Raw genomic sequence first — 16,185 nt, 5'->3', positions numbered from 1 at the left:
CAGCGACATTGTACCGCTGCTGTGGCGCCTTGCTGAAGAGCTTATGAGCACATTTAAATATTTAAAAGCCTTTAAATGTTATATGAAGATACTATTTGAGAAACTTGCCCAGTATTGATGAGGGGGGGGGTTGTGTTTTGTTCTATTTTGAAAGTATTGCCCCCTCAAGTGGACTGTAATTTAAAATCCTCGGTCTGTTTGGATCAAACTTGCATCCATCTTTGGCATTAACTTAATATTCAATTTTTCTGCTTTCTTTTCAAAATCTACATTTCCATGTCTTACCTTCCCTTCCTATCTCTCTCTTCTTCAGTCCTATTTCCATGGTCTGACGTCTCTTTCCTTCCTTTCTCTCCCTCCCTCCTTTCTTCCTTTCCCTTGGTCTGGCATCTGTCTCCTTCCCTCCCCCCATGCCCTGGCATCTCTCCCTCCCCCTCCATGGTCTGATATCTCCTTTCCTTCCCTCCCTCCCATGAACTTAGCATCTCTTGTTCCTCTCCTCTCCCTTGTCTTCCTTCTCCTTTCTTCCCTCTCTTTCCCCAATTGGGTGCAGCAGCAACAGAAGCAGCATTTTCCTTCCCTCTTTCCTGTGCAGCAGAAGCATTTCTCTTCCCCTTTCCCTCTCCCTCTCCCTCCCTTTCCCTGTGCAGCAGCAGCATTTCCCTTCCCCCTTTCCTGTGCAGCAGAGGCATTTCTCTTCCCCTTTCCCTCCTCTCCCTTTCCCTGTGCAGCAGCAGCAGCAGCAGCAGCATTTCCCTTCCCCCTTTCCTATGCAGCAGAAGCATTTCTCTTTCCCCTCCCCTTCCGTTCCCTTCCTTGTGGAGCAGCAGCGTGTCTGGCCGGCTCCCTTGCTCAGTCGATCGTTCCGTTCAAAGCCACAGGTGGCGGCTCCTTGCGAGATCCGCTCCTGCATCAGAAGCCTCTCTGATGTTGTGATGTCAGAGAGGCTTCCGATGCAGGAGTGGATAGCGCAAGGAGCCGCCACCCTTGGCTTTGAACGGAACGATTGACTGAGCAAGGGAGCTGGCCAGACACGCTGCTGCTCCACAAGGAAGGGAAGGGTGAAGAGAAATGCTGGTGTGGATTGCGCAAGGAGCCGCCGCCGGCCGCAGCATGCAAAATAGCATCTGGAGGGACACATGCAGCCCGTGGGCTGCGAGTTTGAGACCGCTGGTGTAGATGGACTGGAGTGAGCTTTGACAGAGGCTTCAGTAATTGGAACCTAAGCACAGTACCGGGCAGAGTTTTGGATTCTTGCCCAGTAATAGCTAAGAAGAAGAAAAGAAAAAAAAACCAACAAATTTTTAGATTGAATCAGGTTGGGCAGACAGGATGGACCATTCGGGTCTTTATCTGCCATCATCTACTATGTTACTGCTTGAAGTTAAGGGCCACTAGTTTAATACAGAACGATTAACGTCCAATGGCACATTTCTTTTGTGGTTATTCTGCTAGGCACTGCAAGCCAATCTCAGAAGGAAATAGAAGGAAGGAGTATGGATTTTCTGTGGCCATTAAATTCCATTCTGATGAGGTGGTGACACAGAAGGGATTCTACATTGAATACAGAGCATTCAGCCATACTGACCGTGAGTAAAAAGAGGCACACTTACACTGGAAAGACAGGGGTACAAGGAAAAATAGCAACAAATATAGACACTGGTTACTAATTTGCTGATAGGGAGGAAGACTTTAATGTAGGGATTGGCCTGTTTGGTTGGCTTCTTTTACACCTCTGATTATTATTTGTAACTGGTTGAGGAACCTAGGGCCTGATTCTATATATAGCACCAATAAAATTGGTGCTAACTAGAACACTTAGCATGATTCTATATAAGTCATGCACCATATATAGAATTGTACTGAGCAGCTGTACGCATCTCTAACATTTGGGCACACCCATTTAGGCCACAAAAAACCAAGCCTAAATACCTGCGCCTAAGTTGTGTGCAGATCGGGCATATTCTATACCACTGCACTTAACTTTTAAGAACACCCACGATCCACCCATGCTCCTCTCCTGGCTATGCCCCCTTTTGAGATTCGCGCATTAGAACTGAAGCACAACTTTATAGAATGTGCCTGCCAAGTTGTGCATATAGCATCTAATTAGTGCCAATTAGCTTAAATTATGAGTTGTTAATTATTGGGCTTCTTAAACAATTAAGTTGTGAGAACAAATCAGCTGTGCGCGCCGATTTACATGCACAACATATACACAAATGGGGGTTGGTGTGCTCTGGAATCTCTTCCCCCCCCCCCCCCCAGTATGTACATAAAAATAGCGAGAGGTTATCCTGACAAGATGACCTCATGTAGTCCTCCTAGCCAGCAGGGGTCAGTCAAGCCACAGTTGTTGCTGTTCGGCTACCTCTTTCATGTATGAAGCCTTTTCAGAAATGCAAAGTTTTGTATCCTAAGGACAATCCTAGATTTCTGACTACCTTATCCTGGGGACTTGCAGCACTGATTTCAATGGACAAGATCAGGCACTGCAAATCCCTCACTGCTTTGGGATGCAAGTTTCAAAACCAGAGCTGGCAAAAAGTCTCCAGCTTAGAACTGGGTAACTTGGCAGCTCTTCCCTTTATATCAGAAAGCTCAATGTCAATCCTCGATGGCCACAATCCAGTTGGGTTTTCAGGGTTTCCACAATTAATATGAATGAGATGTATTTGTATACAATGGAGGCAATGCATATAAATAGATCTCATGCATATTCATTTGGGAAAGCTTGAAAATCCAACTGGTCTGCGGCCCTCAAGGAATGACATTGAGCACCCCTGCTTTATATGGTTCCACAATACAGTAATATAGCCTTATAATTACTGCAAAAAATGGACTCTGCAGATAGCAAAAGGCTGAAGGGACAAGGGGAAAAAATCCCATTTTATTATACAAAAAAAATAAAAGCTATCATTTAAAATGTAATTTCTAAAATGCTAGAAGAACACAGTCAGCATGCCATGGTACCTTGCAATCCCTTTCAGTCCCTTTAACTCTATATAAAAGGGATAGGGATTGGGACTTGTATACCACCTTTTTGTAGTTTTTTACAACCACACTCAAAGTGGTTTGCATATAGGTACTATAAGCATTTTCCCTATCGGTCCCAGTGGGCTGAGGCTGTAGCTCTAACCACTGCACCACACTCTCCTTAGCTGCAGCTATAATTAAAACAATACATTTTCATGTAATTATCAGATTACTCTGCATCTCAGCACTGGTCTTTCTTGCCTGTTTAGATTGTAAGCTCTTTTGAGCAGGGACTGTTTTCTTACTCTTTTGTGACTGTGCAGTGCTGCATCCGTCTGGTAGTGCTATAGAAATAATTAATAGTGGTAGTAGGTTGACAGTAATAGAGAGATTACCCCAGGCTTCCACAAATTCCTTTCTAAACTCAGACCCCCATCCCCAAAATAATACCATAAATCATATTGTAAGGAGATTGACAATAACTAGTTGCTCCACAGAAGCAGAAGTGCAAAGATTCAAAATATGCAGATTGGTACTAGGTATACAGAAAAGAAGAGTTTCTTTTATTGGACAGGAATATTAATAATCTCTTGTCAATAGCCATTCCCTCATCACTTGCCTTTCACTGAAGTGAAGTAATGGGGCATTACCCCCTCCCTCTTCATATTATATAGGGTCTTATGCAAGAAAAGTCCAGCCTCGGCTTCTAGCTGAAATTCTATACTTGGATCTTAGCAAAAATCCAAGGAACATTCCTGTCTGTTTAGTCCACTACCAAGAAAAATGCTTCTTAGCAAAAGATGGGGAACAAAATGATATGTATCTCATCCTCCCTGCAGGAACATAAGAGCCTTCAATCATGACTCCACAAATTCAAAATCTCTTTTATTGAAACATCTTAGTAAATGTTGTCATGTTATATATCCCTACTTTGAATAAACGTTTGACCCAAAATGGTTTACAATAAACAGAATAATGCTGTGTTCAAATGCATTACATAATTTGAGGTTCAGGGGTGGTAGATTCAAGAGCAATGTTAGGAAATTCTACTTTATGGAGAAGGTGGTGGATGCCTGAAATGTGCTCCCGAGAGAGGTGATGGAGAGGAAAACGGTGACTGAGTTCAAAGAAGCGTGGGATGAACACAGAGGATCTAGAATAAGAAAATAATATTAAATATTGAACTAAGGCCAGTACTGGGCAGACTTGCACGGTCTGAGGATGGCTGGAGAGGGCTTCAATGGCTGGGAGGGTTTAGATGGTCTGGAGTAGGTTTTAACAGAGATTTCAGCAGTTGGAACCCAAGCACAGTACCGGGTAGAGCTTTGGGTTCTTGCCCAGAAATAGCTAAGAAGAAAAAATTAAAAAAATTTAAATTGAATCAGGTTGGGCAGACTGGATGGACCATTCGGGTCTTTATCTGCCATCATCTATTATGTTACTATGTATTACAATAATAATAATATGATATATCAATGCAAACTCAATCATAATGAAAATGCACAGAAGGATGTGCAAGGTCTATCCAAGCTCACAGCTCAATGGACAGGTAATGCAAGACATCCATGTTTCTCCATTTATTTTACAGTAAGATATTTGCAGATCACCTCCTAGTCTTACTAAGAATGCCATAATCAATGGATAATATAGGCTTGCCCTCACATACAGTGTTCCATGTATCATTTGTATAGTGCTTCCTCTTGTTCTAGCATGTCCCAAGCAGTTCAAGTGCATGGACGAGATATGTGTTCCTTTATGGAAGCAGTGTGATGGCTGGAAAGATTGTCCAGATGGCAGTGACGAACAAAGATGTGGTAAGTATTTCAATATTAACATCTGTAGTCATGCCCAATACATAGTAAGGCTCTTCTTGTATAAGATGCTTACATGGGCTTCAGTTATTTGTGAGAAATGGTGTGGCAGCTGTGTTAATCCACTCTTAAAGATAATATGTAGAAATAAAACAAAACAAAAAGAAATCAGGTGATACCTTTTTATTGGACTAACTAAGGCCTAGATGCACAAAAGTCAGTTGGTATTACCGACTGGATCGCTGTTGGCCGAATTGCTGGCCGATTCCCCAACAGTGATCGATGCACAAACAAGGGGACATGATCGAAACATTCAAGATAATGAAGGGAATAGACTTAGTAGATAAAGACAGGTTGTTCACCCTCTCCAAGGTGGAGAGAACGAGAGGGCACTCTCTAAAGTTAAAAGGGGATAGATTCTGTACAAACGTAAGGAAGTTCTTGTTCACCCAGAGAGTGGTAGAAAATTGGAACGCTCTTACGGAGGCTGTTATAGGGGAAAACACCCTCCAGGGATTCAAGACAAATTCCTGCTGAACCAGAACGTACACAGGTAAGGCTAGTCTCAGTTAGGGCACTGGTCTTTGACCTAAGGGCCGCCGCATGAGCGGCCTGCTGGGCACGATGGACCACTAGTCTGACCTAGCAATTCTTATGTTCTTAAGTGTGAATGCAAACGATTTGCACAGAGCTGCAAATCATTTGCATGCAAACACGACCGATTCAATCGCTCAGTAAACGACTGACACATGCGCAAAGCCCTAGCAGCAATGACAGGAAAGCAGCCTCCTGTCACTGCTGTTAGGGCTTCTGGTTTTGTTGTTTTTTAATGGCACAGATGTTGTGCTGTGTTAAACACAGCCTGTCCCATTTAAAAAAAAAACCCGCGCCAAGGCCTCCTATCTTGCACCAGCACCCCGAGCCACCATCCATCCCCCTGACCCGCGGTCCAACCCCCTCCCAATTCACCGACCCACCGCAAAATGACAGGAGAGATGTCTACTCCCTCCTGCCACAAAGGCGCCCACTCCCCCTCCAGGCCCCCCTGCCTTGTACCTTAAAAGTTGGGAGCAGGAGGTACTGAAAACATCTCCTGCTCCTCCTCCCTCGATGACGAAACTGGGTCTTAGGCCCCTCCCCAGTGCATCATGTGATGCATGGGGAGATGCCTAAGGCCCTGATTGATTCAGATGCTTCAGGCCCCTCCCTTGGGAGGGAACTAAGGCGCCTGAGCCAATCAGGGACTTCCTTAGGAAGGAGCCTACAAAAGTCCCTGACTGGCCATTTGTTTTGACCAATCAGGGACTTACCTAGGCCCTTCCCCATGATGCACCGGCCCAGTTCAAGGCCCAGTGTCATCGAGGAAGGAGCCTAAGGAAGTTTGTGATTAACCATTTATTTTATCCAATCATGGACTTCCTTAGACTCCTTACTAAAGAAGTCCCTGATTGGCTCAGACGCCTCAGACCCCTCCCATGATGCACTAAGGAGGGGCCTAAGGCCCAGTGTCATTGTCGAAGGAGGAGGTGCTTTCAGTACCTCCTGCTCCCAACTTTTAAGGTATGGGGCAGGTGGGCTTGGAGGGGGATTGGACGCCTTCATGGCAGAAGGGAGTGGGCATCCCTCCTGCCTTTTTGGGAGCATGGGGGAGGGAGTTCTTTCATGGCAGGAGGGAGTGGGCATCCCTTCTGCCGTTTGTTTTAGGTTTAGGGGGGGTTGCAGCGTTTGTTGGGGGGCATTAGGGAGGCCCTGTTGCGGCAGAGGAAAATTTTTTTCATTTTTTTAATAATGGGACAGATACTTTGCGTGCTTTTTTTAAAAGTTATTTTTTATTGAAAATTTTTATATTACAAACATACATTCCAAACAGAACAGTACAAAGTCAACAGCAGACAACGCAAGGACATCCGTGTTGATCCTTCACAGAGGCCAAAAAGACCCAAAACACTCCCCCACACACACATCCAGAAGGCCCACCCAACCCAATCCAACCTCCCCCCCTACCTCCCCCCACCCCAGCTTTCCAGTGTCAAAAGTTCAGGAGAGAACTTCTGGCTCTATGGGACAGACCTTCCCATACAGGGGCCCAAATTCTCTGAAATTTCCTTCAAGGACCAGGACCACCCTTACGGACATTCAGGTATTCAAATTTTAATAAGGTAAACAGTTCATTTCTCCACATCGTTGCCATAGGTGCCTCAGGTTGACGCCACAACACAAGAATACATTTTCTGGCCAATAAGGATGCTTTGTGTAACACAGTGGTCTCAAATTCAAACCCTTTGCAGGGCCACATTTTGGTTTGTAGGTATTTGGAGGGCCTCAGAAAAAATAGTTAATGTCTTATTAAAGAAATGACAATTTTGCATGAGGTAAAACTCTTTATAGTTTATAGATCTTTCCTTTTGGCTAAGTCTTAATAATAATATTATCATTTATAGCTAAAGAGGCATATGATCAAGAAATGGTTTTATTTTACTTTTGTGATTATGATAAACATAATGAGGGCCTCAAAATAGTACCTGGCAGGCCACACATTGCCCCTGGGCCGCGAGTTTGAGACCACTGGTGTAACAGCAAATTACCCCCTCTAGACAAGCCCAATGTAGAAACTTGGGAAAAAACTAAAATATCCGCCTGCAGAGGAATCCGCTTACTCAATATATACTTTGCGTGTTTAATACATGCAAAATACCTGTGCCATTGAAAAAAAAAAAAATGAAAAAGAAACCAGGCAGACCAGTTAGTAACACAGTTACCGACAGGTCTAGAGCAATTGGGTTTTACGATCGGTAAAACTCGATGCTAAATAGCCAAGCGATGTTTGTGCATCAGTCATTTGGATATATCTGTATGGGGTTTTACTAATTTGCATGGGTCGGATTGGATTGTTAAATGGGTGATCGGGAGGAAAAGCACGCGGTGGGCAGTTTTGTGCATCAGGGAATAAAGGTATCATCGTTAGCCAGTGGAACATCAGTAAAAGCTGCAGATAAGACTTGTGTGGGAATTTTTCCATGCATGTTCTACTGCTAGTTTTGCTGGTCCTGCCCTCTGATGTAAACTTCTTGCGTCAGAGAGATGGGACCAGCAGATCGAGGAGTGGCACATGCAGCAAAATGATCCCGCACATTTTTTCTGCTGCTTTTAACGATGCTACCGTCACTGAAGAGCTGAGAAAGAAGGTTGTACTTGGGGCTGAGCATGCTTACCTTCCCTGTTCATGTTATACAGAGTGCCTATGCTAGAAACTGATGTCAAGAGTTTATACAAACTGTCATCAACCTCTGGGACTGGAGCAATGCTAAATATCTGTCCAATTGTGACACCTAGTGGCTGATTGTAGGTTTGTATTTTGAGAGATCTGCAAGTGCTCTCAGAATCTATGTGCCACCCTTTCTTGCAAACCACATTCCAGCATGTTTTGCAATTTAGTTTTTCAAAGATGTGCATTGTCACCTCTGGAGTAGAAGGAATTAATCAGTATTGGGAATGCTTACCTGGTGTTTCATGCATCAAGGCAACAAGCTTGTCTCATGTGTGTAACTATTTTTTTTTGGGGGGGGTTTCTTCTTCTGCAGGTTGTGATTATGGGGAGAACAGTTGTGGCAATGGAAAGTGCCAGCATGTTTCCAGGAAATGCACAGGAAATGGCAACTGTGGAAGTGACAGTGATGAAAATGACTGCAGTAAGGTTCTGTGGGTAACTGCTGAAAAATCATTTTAGATGGAAGTATGTCCATCAAAGCCAAGGCAAAATGTAAATAATGTGTATTTAATCTGAAGGAGAGGTGGAAAGATCACCGATCCTTAAAATCACATGCTAAACAGCTTTACACTGGAGATTTATGGGAGACACCAAGTGACCCATGCAGACCCAAATCAATGATCCTTCCTCCCCCGACACTCCTGACACCCATGTCCCGGTGGCCTAAATGGGCCTCATGAGCTCCCGATCTCAAAAACATAGCTAGTGGCCCAACTATGCTACCCCATCCTTGACCCCCCAAATTGTCTCTGTGACCCATGTAGACACCCTGATGGCCCAATTGACTCTGATGACTAAAATGGGTCTTCTTCCCAGCTGTGCACCTCCCCTACCTTGGGGCAGCTCAAGTTTCTTCCCCATCTCACTCATGGATCAAAAGAGAGGCAGGAGATCTGCAATGTGCACACAGCAGAAAGAAAGCACAAGACCAACAATGCAGAATAAATATTTACAAGGGTTTAATTTCAAAGAAAGGTATAATTCCTATTTTGGATACGTTTTACCTATAAGGCTGCATAAGAGGTAAAACTGTCAAATAAAACAATCACTTAAATCAAACAAATCAAAAATTATAGATAAACCAACATGTAAATAAATAAATAATATTAAAACCCATGTTTGGTCCTGGTTCATCAACTCTTTTGGATACAAACTGCTTTATGATTATACTAATGTTTAAGCCCGTTACATTAACAGGTGCTAGAATATGTCTGTCTGTCTCTTTCCCTCCCGCTGTCTTTCTTTATGTCTGTCTCTCTCCCTGGCCCCCTTTGTCTGTCTGTCTTTCTGTCTCTCTCCCTGCCCCTGTGTCTTTCTTCCTTTCTTTCTGTCTCCCTCCCGCTGTCTATCTTTCTTTCTTTCTCGCTCCCTCCTGCTGTCTGTCTGTCTTTCTTTCTATCTGTCTCTCTCCCTGCCCCCTATGCAGCAGCAGTATTTTTCTCCCCCACCACTTCCCTGTGCAGCAGCAGCATTTCCCTCCCCCTCCATTTCCCTGTGTAGCAGCATTTCCCTCCCACTTCACTTCCCTGTGCAGCAGCAGCAGCAGTATTTCCCTCCCCCTCCACTTCTCTATGCAGCAGCAGCATTTCCCTCCCCCCAGTACCCTGTGCAGAAGGCAAAGCAGCATTCCCTCCCCCTCCATTTTCTTGTGCAACAGCATTTCCCTCCTCCACTTCCCTGTGCAGCAGCAGCAGCATTTCCCCATACCCCCCTTCTCTTCCCGAGGTCTGGTCTGCTCCCTTAGTCTTTTGCCGCCACCCCCGCTTCCATTCCCTTCCCGCAGTCTGGCCTGCTTCCTTAGTCCCTTGCCAGAGTTTATTTTTAAGGTTAAAGGTGCCGCCGCGTTTCCTCTCACGATCCCCGCCTGCATCGGAAGCCTTCTCCGACACAGGTACGGCTCGTGAGAGGAGCCACTGCTGCGGCTTTTAACTTATAAATAAACTTCAACCAGTAAGGCGTATTTCCTGGATGGAGGACTGCCGCTTTGATGGCTTGAGGAGGTGGAGAGCAGGGAGGCCAATGCTTTTCAATTTCTCTGTCGGCCACTGGCACAGCTAAGCGCGCATGCGCACTCCTGCCGGCCACGGACCTACTGATCACGGATCACGCAGGTAGGAGTGCACATGCGCACTTAGCATTTTATTATAGTATAGATTTATATTTATGATTGTTCATTAAAGACTTGACGTCTTGTAACTATTACTGCAGTTTTTGCTTTTGTTGTTCAACTCTATGTCAATTCCCATTTAGCTCTTGACAAACATGATATGGCTATTCTATAATCTTGCAAGGATTTCAGAACTCCAGATATTATATATGGAATGGCAAAGGAGTGAAGATAAGAGGATTGCTGCTCATATATGCCTTGTGTGCAATTGTAAATAGTTTGAATTTTATTTTAAAAGATATAGGGCTCCTTTTACTAAACCATGGAAGAGCTTCTTACTGCAGGCCAGCAAGGTAAATTCTCTAGTGCTCATTCTATTCCTATGAGCATCGGAGCATTTACCTCGCCGGCCCATGGTAAGAAACTCTTTTGCAGCCTAGTAAAACCCAGCGATAGGTAACCAGTAGTATTTCAAAAACATTCATTTCAAAGACATGCATGAATTTGCAAATATTTTTGGACAAGAGGTATTGATGCAAGAAATGCGCGTGCCACTGAAATTTCATGTTTTTGCATATTTCTTAATGTTTTGTGCATTTTCTTTTTGGACAAACACCCCTAGGATGAAAACATTTCACAGTTTAGTACATTGACCTGTAGATGGATGATCTTATGGACAAGTGGGCTAACTCATTTTCATATCTATTGAAATATCAAGTGTTTTCTTCTTAATTTTCCAAAATTGTTGATAATTCAAAGCACCTTGGATGATAACTTACATTAGTTAAGGACTATAAATAACCTATATGAACACAGTGTGTTTGAATTAGAGAAAAAAATGAGCAGAAATGAGGCAAAATTGAGGGTTAGCCCAGTTGCCTGTAAAACCATCCATATTTGGATGACAATCAAGGACTTTTGTTCTTCAGCATATGTATGCATTTTTATCTTCTTCCATTCCTGTTATCATTCCTCTGCCTACAGAATCTCAGTCTGTCTGTGTTTCCTCTTCCAGAGAATGACAAGATACCAACCAGACCACAGCTCAGTGCGCTCAGTAAGTCAGTCCTACTTTATCTCTGTTTCATAAATACGAGGGGGTGCTGAAAAGTTCTCAGCCCAACCGTTTTAACCAGTATATAAATTTTTAAAATAAAATCAATAGTAATAAAATAAATGATGTGGATATGGTTCAATCAATGATCTGAAACAATGTTAACACACAGAATTTCATTTCTGCAAATTGGCACTTAACGAAATAACATAACTTTCTTTTCGGCTACAGTGGCAAAATAACCCTCAGAATGTAGGAAGGTGGTTGGTGGGGCTGAGAACTTTCCAGCACCCCCTCGTACTATGTTCAAAAGATGTACACATGATTTGATCTGTGATTTTAAGTGGACTAGTAGCAGAGAAGTGGATGCAGGAAGGCATTTTTGTACTATAAATGTGCTGGTATACGCTATGGTTCATGGATGAATGCACCTGTATTCATTTTTAACCTTAGCCGCAGTTTTTAAAATATACATATATTCAGTGCCACTATCTGAATAGGAAGTAATGCTAAATATATGTGGAGAGTGTTTGCCAATCAATTATTGAGGTTAATTGGCTCTAATTTATATTTACCTTCTTATCTAGCTCATGTCCAAATCCTTTTGCACATAACCCAAAAGGAGGCATAACTATGAGAGGGGTATGGGTGGATCAGGGGGGGAGGGGTTAAGGGGAGGGAATTATTCTCTTTATCATATATTATAAATAAAATATTATAATAGATGATATTCTTACATGAAAATAATGTAATAAAGGGAGGGGGAAAAGGTTCATATTTAAATAATAATTGATAAAATCATTACAATATATATTGTATAACTTTATAAGAAAAATAATTACAATTATATGATATATAAAACCATAAGAAAAATAAGACAAGAAATGTTATATATAAAATATATTATAAAAATATCAAGTGTATTGTTAAGATAATTGTATGAAAATTTATGACACTTGTTGTTAAATGGAAAAAAAATTCAATAAAAAAAAACTTAAACAGGGGTGTTCCAAATAATTACATACAGTTATAGATTTTAGAGAGTGTGCATCCAAGTTGCATGCCAGGATTTACACCAGGATTCAGTTGGTGTAAGCACTCATTCCAAAGTGCCCTTAATAGAATTCTGCAAAGTGCAAATTTTTCCCAGCACCTACTTTTCAGCACCATTTGCTGAATCCAGCCCTACATGTGTAGATGTGTGTTCTGCACAGACTCTGCCCATGCATATGCCTACCTATGACATATACACTATGTAAAGTATGTATTTACAGAATAGCACTAAGGCAGAATTTTGACATATACACGTGCACTTTATGTGTTACTAGTATAATGAAGTACAACATAATCAGCGTCTAACAATGAGCATGTACTTTATAGAACTGCCCCGATGCTGGCAGTACAGACAGTCTCCTGGTTAAGAATGAGTTCTGTTTTTTAAACCATTCTTAAGTTGAATTTGTATGTAACTCAGATCATATTTCTCTTCACAAAGCCGCGGGCAGAATTTCTTACACTGCCTGCGGCTGACCCAGAAGCCTTCCCTCTGACGTCAGAGAAAGCTTCCTCCAATGTCAGAGGGAAGACTTCTGGGTCACCTGTATGCAGGAACCGCTGCCTACGGCTTTATGAAGGTGTGACTGAAAGGAGGAAGAGAAGGGAGCCGGCCAGTAAAAGATAAACACCCGCAGGAAGGAGGCACGAACTTGGGACACAGAATAGAGGGAGGGAGGGAGGGCAAGAGAGGGGCACATTGGAACATAGGAGGGAGGGAGAGGAGCACGTAAGAATACCAAAGGGAGAAACAGGACTCCAATTTGTAAGTACGAGTCTGACTTAAGTCGGACGTTCATAATCCGTGACTGCTGTGAGAGTAATTTTATAAAGATTTTTTCACATATGTATGCCAATATATGCATGTAAAAAGCTGCTTATAAAATTACACCCCCCCCCCCCCCAATGTACAGGTACACACGTCCCCAGATTCTACAGTATATAAGTTGCCCAAATGCGGGCACATATCCCAGATCCACACACAAACTAATTAATTAATAGCCGTTAACAATTAATTGGTGTTAATTGGCAGTCATTTGGGTTTACGCACCTTATTATATATAATGTGCACCTAAATTTTATAGTGCACAACTCAAAAGGGGGTGTGGCCATGGGCAGGGTAAGGACAGGTCAGGGTATTCCCCAGAAATTAAGTGCAATGTTGTACAATAGGGTCATTTAAGTGTCCAACTGCCATTAGTCGTGCGCCTGCCCAAAACATGCCTCCAACACGCGCCTTTGTTGTTTAGATTGGTGTTCTTCAACCTTTTGACATCTATGGACTGGCGGAAATAAAAGAATTATTTTGTGGACAGGCACCAGTCCGCAGACTGGCAGTTGAACAACACAGGGCTAAGTCATGGGCCAGACCCCTCCCTCATAATAATACTAATTGTAACACCATTTTTTCCATTTATTTTTCATATATACACATACACACACACACACAATATAATCTTATTAACACATTATGGTTAACCACAAAATTAAACTACACAAAGCACACTGTATTCTTCTCAACATTCTTTCCTACCAGAACACAGATAACCCCTATGCAAATACGGGACCAAAAACTAAAAGTACTAATATATAGAGCTTTGGATTCTTGCCAAGAAATAGCTAAAAAGAAAAAGTAAAAAAAAAAATTAAATTGAATCAGATTGGGCAGACTGGATGGCCGTCATCTACTATGTTACAAACAAACTCTAAGATGCAAGACTCTGCATGCAGTACAACCCCAGAGAAAAAGAAACAAATGCATTTCTTCCTGAACAGTGCAAAATACAGACAGCAGATGTAAGTTCTCAAAATTGACACAATTCAATCACTAAATTTCAAAGTAAAATCATTCCCCCTACCTTTGTTGTCTCCCTCCCTCCATGCTGTGCTTTACCCTTCTGGCCTGCTCCCATCTGGCCGTTTTATGCTACCCCCGGTGTTATCTTCGGGCCGGCTCCCTCTTCCTCACTGATGCAGTGCACAAAGCCGCAGGTGGCGGCTCCTCGCGTGTGTCCCGTGCCTCATCTGGAAGTCTTCCCTCTGACATTGCGGTTCTCATACTATTATAGGTTTGGTCAGATGATTACATTTCTGTCATACTATTGCTTAAGATCATCCATAACATTGTCTATAGAACATGACACAGTGGTTTGCTTCATCTGCGGGTGAGTGACTCCATTTTATTCCCTTATTCCTTAATTTGTTTTTAGATTGTGGAAGAAATCAAATGAAGAAAAGCAGAATTGTAGGAGGCAAAGATGCAGCATCTGGCAGGTGGCCTTGGCAAGTGAGCTTGCAGATGGGAATCCATGGACACATCTGTGGCGCATCTGTCATTGCAAGCAAATGGCTTATTTCAGCTGCACATTGTTTCCTTAACTCAGAGTCCATCAGGTATAAAATTGGATCATCAAAGTCCCCAGTTTCCTGTGGCAGATTTTTCAAGATTCTGTGACAGATTTTTCAAATTCTTCAGCAATTATGTGGCAAATATGCATAACTTTGCATAAAGGTTCATATCGCTCACTATACAAACAGACTATTTTTTTATTCAAGATTGTTAACATTTGAGTTGATATTCAAACAAAGTTTTATGTTCACCGGTGTCTGCTAAATATATAACTTTGCTATACAAGTACAAGGGTCCCACGGCAACAAGAGGGCATCCGTGGAAACTCAGGGGCGGGAAGCTGCACAGTGACACCAGGAAATTCTTTTTTACTGAGAGGGTGGTTGATCGCTGGAATGGCCTTCCACTTCAGGTGATTGAGGCCAGCAGCGTGCCTGATTTTAAGGCCAAATGGGATCGTCACGTGGGCTCTATTCACAGAGGAAGGTAGGGGAGGGACATTAGGGTGGGCAGACTAGATGGGCCATGGCCCTTATCTGCCGTCTATTTCTATGTTTCTATGTTTCTAAGTAAGTTTACACACCCCTGGCAGAATTTGTCTAAGATGTGTACCATTTGTGGAAAATATGAGTGATCAGACAAAACACATTTCTTTAATTGTTAAAGTGTTTCAAATTAAACCATTATGCATTACAGAATAGCACAATCATTAAACAAAGCATAGCAATAAAGGGCATAATAAAATGGCCTTGTTTAAAAGTTATACAAAAATTCCAAAATATCACTCCAAGACAATAGCACCACACAAACCAAGAAAGCTACCTTATTACTTAAGCGAAAGAAAAGCCTCAGACAAACGGAGAGGTGTACCCACACTTTTCCACCCAAGCATCATAGGCAAAAAAACTTTCACAGAAGTTTAAAGTGGTTGAAAGCAGCAGTTGGGATCTGCGTACTGATAGCCTGGATTTGGCGCTAAGGCCCTGAAGTAGTGGTTACCGGCCACGAAACGATCGTCAGCTTGGCCTGTTTGTGTTCAGTGTTTTTTACCATTAATCATTCTTGGCTATTTTTTTGCTCCCACCTGCTAACTTTAAACTTGTGCGAATGTTTTTTGCCTATGATGCTTGGGTGGAAAAATGTAGGTACACCTCTCCGTTTGTCTGAGGCTTTTCTTTCGCTTAAGTAATAAGCTAGCTTTCTTGGCTTGTGTGGTGCTTATGTCTTGGAGTGATATTTTGGGATTTTCGTATTATACTTCCCTCCATTCCTCCCTGTTTTTTTGTGCTTGTTTAAAAGTTTGCATATCCTTAGGGCCGGATTCTGTAAACAGTGCCGTTATCGGCAGCCACTTTAAAAATGGCTGCCAATCATGTGTCAATCACACAATGGTGCCGTTTACAGAATTGTTGCTATGTGAAAGGTGGGCACTGGAAATGCAGGCCAGGGTTTTAAAGGCCTACATTTCTGGGGCCTACTTTTCATGAGAATTGCGTCTATGGAGGTGCCTTATGATGCCTAATGCCACTTCCGATGTTAACCACGTACACATTCTGCAACATTTTA

At 42.6% G+C, this 16,185-nt stretch overlaps 1 protein-coding gene across 1 annotated transcript in view; it reads left to right on the top strand.

Moving 5' to 3' along the window:
* Nucleotides 1-16,185, top strand: part of LOC117359691 (suppressor of tumorigenicity 14 protein-like) — a 49,554-nt gene that overhangs the window by 22,373 nt on the left and 10,996 nt on the right. The window contains exons 5-9 of the mRNA XM_033942909.1: nt 1,456-1,589; nt 4,686-4,790; nt 8,369-8,490; nt 11,147-11,219; nt 14,480-14,663. Of these exons, the coding sequence (XP_033798800.1) occupies nt 1,456-1,589; nt 4,686-4,790; nt 8,369-8,490; nt 11,147-11,219; nt 14,480-14,663 (618 nt within the window). The remainder of the gene's footprint in view (nt 1-1,455; nt 1,590-4,685; nt 4,791-8,368; nt 8,491-11,146; nt 11,220-14,479; nt 14,664-16,185) is intronic.

Source organism: Geotrypetes seraphini, chromosome 4 (assembly GCF_902459505.1).
Source record: "Geotrypetes seraphini chromosome 4, aGeoSer1.1, whole genome shotgun sequence".
Classification (NCBI taxonomy): Eukaryota; Metazoa; Chordata; class Amphibia; order Gymnophiona; family Dermophiidae; genus Geotrypetes; species Geotrypetes seraphini.
The sequence above is the reverse complement of the archived record's forward strand: the minus strand, read 5'-3'. Positions and strand labels throughout refer to the sequence as shown.